Raw genomic sequence first — 9,692 nt, 5'->3', positions numbered from 1 at the left:
CGCCGCCGGGTCTCTGTACGAGCCGGGCCCTGGTACCGAGCCGGCCACTACATCACTCCTGCAACTGAGCATAACCAGAGGGCGGGAGCGTGTCTGCGTGCATCTCTCGGGCCTCCCCGCCAGCTTGGGTCACAGCAACAGGGCAACCCCCCTGACCCATGCTCTCGGCCTAAAAGAAAGGCCGCTTGACATAAGCTCAACCAGCACCGGGAGCCGTGCGTGAGCAGTACGCAGTTCTGGCTAAATGTGGGCGAATTAAGACTACTAAGAAATTGGTTAAGAACAGAAAAGCCACATTTAATTTCATATGACTTTTCATCTCATTTCATTTCATATGCCTTGTCATTCCATCCAGGAAGAGCACGCGCCAACTGCTGAGACTTCCTGAGCCTGACGAAGGGTTTTTGAACCCGAAAGCTTGCTTAAGAACTATTCTCCAACCATTTGGGTTGGTCTAATAAAAGATATCAGATTCACCCAAGGAACCTTGTCTGCCCCATGTCCTTACCAACACGGCTACAACCTACACCCCTGCACGTATGGCCTCGGGCAGATAAAGGCCCTCTAAGACCATGCGAGAAATTACTGTTACACAAAACAAGTTGCTACAGAAAATGAAAATGAAACGACCGTGGACAAATGTGGGTATTTAGATTAAAAAACGGAGTTATGTAAACAGGGCGGGTATAAAATGGAGCGGTAGCCTTGGTTTGGGGGGAGCCGGTTTGAAGACCTTCAGCATTATTCCTCGGACCAAGAGTGCAAAACTTAGACGTAGGCATTGAAAGGACAAGACCTCCCTCACGGACCGGTCGCTGCTGATGTCAGGGCAGGCAGCCTGTATGTCAGTCTTATCATATTGCACTAGAAGGGACCCGTATTGCTTTATATTTGTATTAGCTCTAAAAGGGTAATAAACTTAGCTTTTATGCTAAGCCTAATTGTTTTACCTGGCAAAAAGCCCATACGTTAAAAACCCCCATCCTCATTTAACACAAAAACAGAACAACGCACACGTGGATGATTTCAAAGCATCCGGATGAGACTGACTTTGTTTTAGCAAAGTGAGAAAGCATCAATACAAGCAAAGTTAATCCTACCCATAAATCAGGAGTTTCTGCCTGCGCCTGGAAGACAAATAGCAGAAACCCATCAATACGCATGTGCATCTCTCCTGCCTCGTGCATGTAATTGCTAATCTGAATAGTCAAAGTGCCCTTTCCACATAGGAGCGTTGCACGCTTAAAGTCAGTGGATCGGTGTGGATGTTAAAAACAGCTGTTTTAATTCTTAACTGTTCCTCATAGAGCATTACTAGCTGGTTAGGAATGAGGTCAATTGATCAATGAGACTATTCCAGCCACAACTGGAAAGCTTTATTAGGATAGGCAGCAGCAAAGATTTATTTATACCAATAAAGACTACACTTACTCAGCTTTAGGATTCAGAGAGGACAGGTCTGCTAGCCAGGTGTCTCTGTTCCCTTGGGGACTTCGCTGAATCTGTTCCTTCTGCTGAGCTTCGGGAAAAGTCCACATTTTTCTTTAGCCTATGCCCAATATCTCATAGATTTCATAGATTTCATAGCCATTAGGGCTGGAAGGGCATCATCGAGTCCAGCCCCCCACCCCAGGGGCGGGAAGTCAGATGGGGTCAAAGGATCCCAGCAAGATTTACAGATGATTGATTCAGATATTCTAACAAATGATCTCTGATTGGTTTTGGTTTTTTGTTTTACTGAAACTTTGGGGCCTGGATAAAACCAGATTTCTTGTGGTCCTAGAAGGGGCCAAGGGGTCACTTAGTCAGAGATATTTTTTATCCCTGGACTGTTTGACCCTGGCTTATCAATAGCTCAGCCCTGGCCTGTCAATTCTGTACCCCAATTTACAGTCTTCTCAACCAGCTGAAATCTGTATCCTCACGACAGCACAAGGGAGGATCCCTTATTTCCCACTGTGGCCCGCTCTTTGACATGGGTTTGTCTTGCCATGATCTAAACAGGTCCCTAGTTAAAATGCCGCACAGTCTACGCAGCCTTGTTTTGGAGCAGGGGTTCACCGTGGAAAATGGATTAGCTGGGACGACGAATGCGACACGCAATGGAAGTGAAGCAGAAATCGGCACAGACCTATGTACAGTCTACACAGCCTTGTAGGCCCAAGAAAGCTGCCAATGCTTGGGCCTTCATGTATGGCTTGAGCTGCGTACATGACTTGCACCTAGCAGCAAGAGGAAGTATGGGAAAATACTGTCCCTTGACTTAAAATGAATTGGGAAGTTGGCTAACTAAACAGAATAAATATAGCCTGGGGAAAGAGGAACAGTCAGAGCAAGATCTATACCCACCTAGGAATGGAAAATTACAGCTAAACAGAACAAGTCCATGTATGGCAAACAGAAGCAGGCTTATTTAAGGATGCGCTAGGAGGAAGGCTTATGCTAATTATGCATTAAGAAATATGGCAGCTATCAGGTATATAAGAGGAGGAAAAGGTGCTCACCCTTGGGAGCCTGCCCCCGTACATCCGGTCACTGATCCAGGATCTACCCAGTGCAGGACTTTGACGCAGAAGTCGGGAGCCCCCGGACAAGCCCTCGCGGACTGGCCGTCCAGTGACGTCGCATTCGTTACGCCTCGGGGTGGTGAGCAAGTTGCTTTGTCTAAACTACAGGAGTAAATTGTAACTGCTAACGTTCAATACATTTGGGCATGAAAGAAAGGGGATTGTGTCATAGTCTCCACGCCTGGAAGACGACCCATAGTAATTTGTCCTCCCTAGCTGTTACAGGGACCTAACTTAACCAGAGCTTTTTTTTATCCTTGGGCCGTTTGATCGCAGCTTATTAATTGCTCGACCCTGGCCTGTCAATTCTGTACCCCAATTTACAATCTTCTCACCCAGCTCAAATCTATATCCTTGGGAGAGAAGAAGGGAGGATCCCTTATTTCCCACTGTGGCCCACTCTTTGACATGGATTTGTTACTTTTTCATTAACCGTGATCTGACAAAGCTGCTTTTTCCTTACAGCTATCAATGCTGCTCTGTCTTTACAGTCATTCCAACATTTTAGCAAAAATACGTTAATTATAGCAAAATACCAATTAATACATTTGGCTACATTCATTATTACTTTTAATACTCTAAGATGCAGTTGCGATATAGTGTCTGGGGGACAGGCTGCCCCGGCGTCCCTCCTCCCCCATGAGGCCTCTCTATCGAGCAGCGCTGTGAAATGCTGGCGAAATCAGCTCTCCGCACCATGAGCAGGCTGCAAAAAAAACCTTTCGTTTTGCCACGATTTAAGTAGGTCCCTAGTTATAATGCTGCTCACTACCCACAGCTTATGCTGCACAGACCACTGCACAGTCTACCCAGCCTTGTTTTGGAGCAGGATTTCACCGTGGGGAATGGATTCACTGGGGCGATGAATGCGACATGCAACAGAAGCGAAGCAGAAATCTGGAGTTGTGACTTGGCAAGAAACGTTTCCATAGAGGAATAGTTCATAATTAGGAGAAAGTGTCTGTCCACGCTGCGGATCTCCTTTAGTGGTGGGCGTTGATATGCTGAGTGTCAGAGGGTAGGGGAGAATAGCAGGGAGCTTACCTGGCTTACGCTGCACATACATACTGGTATCTTTTGGAGCTGGACTGTCCTCAGCGGGGGCAGATGACAGAACAAGGAGCAATGGGCTCAAGTTGCAGCAAGGCAAGTTTAGGTTAGATATTAGGAAGAATTTTCTCACTAGGAGGGTAGTAAAGCACTGAAACACGTTACCCAGAGAGGTGGTGGCATCTCCATTACTGGAGGTTTTTAAGACCCAGCTCCACAAAGCCTTGGCTGGGATGATGTAGTTGGGGACAGTCCGACTTTGAGCAGGGGGTCGGACTAGATGTGACCTCCTGAGGTCCCGTCAACCCCCATTTTCTATGATTTAGAGCAACAAGCCACATGCAGCACCCTCCGTGGTTTCATGCCTGATGAAACATTGGTAGCAGAGGCAGATCCCAGCACGCCTTGTCGTTGTCTCCATCTGATTGACCTGCCTAGTGGAGAGTTGCCAGTTTGTCAGAGGCAGCAGCACCAGGGTCCGACACTAACAGAGATACCGTGAAGAGCCTGATACTGAACAAAACTGTAAAACAGCATGCACGGGGAACTATAAAACAGCACGCTGCTGGGATTTAGTGTTGCTGATCCCAAAGGGTGAACATGTCAGAGGAGAAGTGTTCCCATGACATGGTACACTGCCAATTTGTTACACGCTGAGGGCAACACCACTTAGCTGTTTGACACTAATAAAACCAGGGAATTGCCCTTTTATAAGTCCTGCACAAATGGTTCTGGAAGTCGACATGCCCCCCTGCAGGAGGTGGTGCAATCATCTCCTTGCTTTCATGGCAATCCTTTGCTTTCTATTTTCTGTAATTGGTTCTGCCATAAATCCTGGCCTTCGGTTGCTTCTTCTGGCCGGGAACCAGCCCTGGAGATAGCGTTGCCAACTCTGTTTGAATCTACTCCAGGAGATTTCATCACACAATGTAATGACATTAATGACTGATGTACCGTACTCTAAAACTCATTCACTACGGAGCCATCTTCTTGCCTTTAGTGGAAATAAGGAGCATCGTATGAATAATAATTTCACATTTTAAGCATATTGCATAAGTAAACACTACTGCAAAATCCCAAGTTGTCATGTGAATCTTATTTTTAAAAAAGTGAGATCCGATTAGGGATACTTTATTTGTAAATACACAGTTAAATGCTTGTGGGTCTGCATGCATGTGTACATTCATTTAAGAATACAGAAAATTAAATAACCTTTTAATACCATTATAAAATGACAGATACAGCAAAAACTCATGCAGTAAACTTACAATCAACGGTTATCGCATGTACCTCACAGAACCACAATTGCAGGGGAGTGTAGTTAGAAGACTAAAAAGATGCCAACGTGCCTGCGAGAGACAACATGCCTGTGACACGCCATTGCACCCGTGAGAGGCACCAATGTGTCCGTGACATACAATGCAAATGTGCCCATGACACACAACACCAAGCCTGTGACACACACCATCGTGCCTGCGAGATGCCAACGTGCCCGCGACACACAACGCAAATATGCCCATGACACACACCGTGTCTGTGACACGCAAGGCCAATGTGCCCGCGAGAGACGCCAACATGCCCGCAACACACAATGCAAACATGCCCGTGACACACGCCAACTTGCCTTTGACAACGCCAGTGTGCCCGTGACACACAAGGCCAACGTGCCCGTGGGAGGTGCCATCTTGCTCACGACACACAAGGCCAACATGCCCATGAGAGACGTCAACGTGCCCATGAGACACACAAGGCCAACATGCTTATGACACACGAGGCCAACATGCCCATGAGAGACATCAACGTGCCCATGACACAAGGCCATCATGCTGATGACACACAAGGCCAACACGCCCACGAGAGATGCGAACGTGTCCATGACACATTACGCCAGCGTGCCCCCGTGCTTGCATACGTGTTAGGGATTACGGTGCATCGACATTTCCATTGCGTTTCACGTAAAAGACCCACTGGACGGCTGTCTGAATCGGATTCAACATCTGACATTCATTTTAATCAATGCGCTGCGGTTGATCCGGCGGTGCTCTCTGCAGAGCTGTGCCTGATGCCCGGGGACTAGCGCAACCTGCCTGCAGGAGATGCACGTGTGACTGTCCAATGGGCGGGGCTCCGGGCCCGCAGGGGGCGCTCGAGGGCAGCCGGGAGCAGTGAGGTTGAGGTGCAGGCGAACAGCCTCGCTGTCGGGGGAGGGGTCACGCGTCATCACGGCGCCAGACGGAAGTGACACTATGAAGGCGCGCCGGAAGCGGAAAGTGGCGCGTTCATCCCGCGCCGCTGCTCCCTGTGTGTCTGCCCCTGCACGCGGAGCGGCGGCGGACATGGCTCCGGGCGGGCAGGCGGCGGGCGGCGGCGCCGGGGCGGCCCCGGAGGGGTTGCGGGACTGGATCCGCACAGCCTACCGCTTCGCCACGGACAGGAACGACTTCCGCCGGTCAGCGCGCCAGTAGCGCCACGTGGGGCCGGGGGGCGTCCCCGCGCCCCTCTCCTGGCAGGGCCGCGCGTGGGGCTTGGTTCTCCGGGGGTAGGAGACTGCTCGCCCGTGGGACCCGCCCGGCCCAGTGCCAAACTTGGTGTCTCTTTTCTTTCCTGCCCTCCAGGAACCTCCTCGTGAACCTGGGGCTTTTCGCTGCAGGCGTCTGGGTCGCTAGGAACCTGACGGACATCGACCTGATGTCTCCGCCGCCCGTGGCGTAGCGGCGGGGGTGAGTGGCTGGTGCTGGGGAAAACAAGGCGCCCCTCGTGCGAGTGCACTGGGGGGATCGAGGGCTTGGGGGAAAGCAGCAGGCCCGTGAGCCCCTGGGAGCGGACAGGGACTGCTGCACCTGAAGTGCCGGGCGGTTCCCAATGCGAGAGGTTGCCGGCAGCGTGGAAAGATGGCTGGTGCAGTTCACCTGAACAACCCCCTGCTTGGGCACAGCCCTGCTGGCAGAAGCGGGGTCCAGGGGTTTAGCAAATCCCACCCAGGCGGGGAGGTGAGCTGTACTGGTGGAAACAAGCCGCCTGCCGGCACGTGCCCCATCCTTACCAGGGGTCTGCAATGCAGACAGATGTTCACAGCAGCTTCATTTTGGGAAACTCGCGAGCGACTTCTGGTATATCACTTTAGTACGCTAGGCTGCAAACCCACCTGCTGGCTCAGCCTTTGTTTTGTATTTCATTGCAGCCCCTTGAATCAACGTTTGCCCGTGTCAAAGGCTGAAGAGCTGCTGCTCCCAGCACGGCAGGACAACCCCAGTGACCAAGAGAGTTGTGTGTTAAAGCTGCCACAAGTTTTGACCAGCTTGGGCAGTACTCCACGTTGCTTTTGTTTTGGGTAACAGCGTTCAGCAGTGGCTCTGGTTCGCGTGCATCGCCATTCCACAAGTGACGAGAAGACCTTTATGTCTGAGAGACTTGGCTTCAGTTCAGCCGGCCGGGCACGACCACCTTTACAGTAGTCTATTACGTTTTCAAGGCTTATGAAACTTGCATGTGGCGTTTCCTTCTGTACTGAGGTTAACGGTTGATTAAATGATCCTTGAGTGTGTATGGAATAATGACAGGCTGCTGTGCTGGAATTTTATTCTTTTAATAAGAAATTTCAGCTTACAAAAACAAGGTGTAAAAAGAGTAAAGATTTACAAAAAAATCATAAAAACATGATTCATATTTCACACCCAAAAGAGAAAAGAATAAATCCCAGTCCTGGGTTGTAAGCAGGACTTGTTAACCGTTTTATTCAAAGGGAGAGTAAAATTTTAGGAAAGCCTAGATAACTCTAACCACCAGAAATTTACATGGATAACATTCAGACAGGATAAAGCTGGTGCATTTTTCTCGTCTCAGAAGAATGATGATTGTATGTTGTTCTTGACGGGGAAGAAGCTATTTGGTGTTGCATAGCGTTTTAGTGCCTTGGACTATTTCTACAAGTCGCCACTGTCAAGTTGTTACAGGAATTTAGATGGCAGTGGTGGCATGACTACAGGGGAGGTGAAAGCAAAGATTGGGGGGGGGACAGGCCCCAGAGCAGTACTACTTTCTATCCTCGACCAGGTGCACTAGCCTGCTACAGTTCCTACAAGAAGATGCTACACAAACAGTAGAACACTTTCTGGCCCTGAGCATTATTATGGCAGTACCACTGCAGCATGGCTTCAGATTCTTTGGATATTTATGCACAAGTTCATGTATTAGTGAATGTTAAGACACACTATTTATACGGCACTAGCTCCAGGGGTTTTACTGGGTGGGGGAGATGAGCCCCTTTAAGAGCAGATGAGGCAATAAGTCAATTTTCTACTTGATAACGGTTAAAGGTAATTGAAAAGAATGGCTGCCTCAGTTTTTTCACAGCAAGGTTGGCAGTAGCCTACAACAGGTGCTCATTACGAACTGTCTCTGGGTCAGTGGGATGCAAGTTTCTGTCTAGGCAGTTCTAGCCTCTGAAGGGGAAAAGAACAGTCAAAATAGACCATTAGCACTATTTAGGGAAATCCTGGTTCCAAAAGACTTTGATTTAGAAAACACAAATCTCTTAGGATCTCGGTGCAGATCGGGGCCTTTTTATGCAGCTCCAAGTCTACAAAGTTTGATTTATTGGATACTGTCTTGACAAACCTTTCACTTAAATTTTAAGAGCAGGCAGTACTTTAGCTTGGTTTGCACATAGCAGGCATGAGACAGACATGGCCAGTAATAGTTCGATTGGGATTGTCCACTGCTACTACCACCTCTGAAAGTCCTTGGAACAAAGGAAGTAGTCTTGCTCCCCAGCACAGCACAGCATCAGCTTAAGAAATTCATGATTTTAGTAGAAGCCTGAAACACACCTACAAGGCATTTGACTTAAAGCCCTGACAAAAATCACTGACAAGCCAGTAACTTGTGTCAAGATTTTTAAATTTAGTCTGGGACTCTCCTATCAAGATTGCAAGGGGATTTTTAGTGAGAAAAGGACAACTGCACATGACTTGTCCAGCCTTTGCTAATAGAAGGTAGTACCCTCTCAGGAGTTACCAAGGCCGAGACTTCAGAAATGTGTCAATATGGGATTTTCAAACAGGCTCAGCATTAGCTTGACTCTGGTCCTTCAGAAATCAAAGAGAAAGCTTCCTTTGACTTTTATGAGCAAGATTAGATCCAATGCTGATAGCTTTTCCAGAGTCCTAGCCTCAGTCACTAATGTATCACAGCCCTTAGCTGGTTATCTTACCAAGCAAGAATTTGGAAATCCATTCCTAGAATTGAAAACAATTGTTCACGTAAAAGGTAAACTAGCTAAAGGGATGTGCTGAACATAGACTTTTAAAGACAAAAGGGACTTGTGAAATAGGCTGGACCTGATTTTCAATTGGGGTAAAACTGTAAAAGGTCCTCTTTCTCTCATATGAATGGTCCCTTTAATGGCTATAAGCATTTAGCAAAATCCAAAGTTAAGCAAAACCAGGCTTGGTTGTTTCAGTGGTCTGATAGTGAAAATGGCAGAGTCACTTAAAGACTGCAGCTAGTACAAGTCTCTAAAACATGAACTCTCAGCTTTCACACATACAATTAATTATATGAGTCATTTAGGGTAGCAGGAAACACTCAGAACTCAAGTCCAGCAAATAAAGTTCCTATTTATAAAGGCTTTCTAATACTAGGCAAGAAGGTGTACATGATGCTTCCTTTGGCACAATGGTGGTAGCAGCAGTACTGTGGGTTATGTAGGCCAAAAGCTGCCTTTCTTGTGCTGTCAGAAAGGCGCCTATGAATTTCTCTGGACAAACGTTTGAGGTAAAAGACAGATTCTAGTCTAGAGTGCAGCCAAAATCTGCAAGTCGTTCACCTACGGCAGAGGCTTCTCTCTAATAAGATACATTCTTAGACCTTGTCTGTGCAAAGGAATACTGCATTAACTACACTGACATCGCTGAAGTGATCCCCTTCCCAAAGCAGATGGAATTTGGAGGTGGATAAAGAAGTTACTGTAAGATAAGTGAAGGGACTGAGTGACATCTGCTCTGCATTAGCCACCTATGTGCACCCTTCTAACCCAGAGCAAATGACAGCAGACTGGCCATAGTTAACTGGGGG

General features: G+C 47.9%; 1 protein-coding gene across 1 annotated transcript; it reads left to right on the top strand.

The window, feature by feature from the left end:
- Positions 1–5,855: 5,855 nt before the first annotated feature.
- On the top strand, positions 5,856–7,176 carry TOMM6 (translocase of outer mitochondrial membrane 6). Its single transcript, XM_006025049.3, has 3 exons — positions 5,856–6,066; positions 6,233–6,337; positions 6,799–7,176. Exons 1-2 carry the CDS (start codon positions 5,864–5,866, stop codon positions 6,327–6,329), a joined length of 300 nt encoding a protein of 99 aa, XP_006025111.2. The 5' UTR covers positions 5,856–5,863; the 3' UTR covers positions 6,330–6,337; positions 6,799–7,176.
- The last annotated feature ends 2,516 nt before the right edge of the window (positions 7,177–9,692 follow it).

This window comes from Alligator sinensis, unplaced genomic scaffold (assembly GCF_000455745.1).
Source record: "Alligator sinensis unplaced genomic scaffold, ASM45574v1 scaffold872_2, whole genome shotgun sequence".
NCBI classification, from domain to species: Eukaryota; Metazoa; Chordata; order Crocodylia; family Alligatoridae; genus Alligator; species Alligator sinensis.
This window is presented reverse-complemented; position numbering and strand designations above follow the sequence as displayed.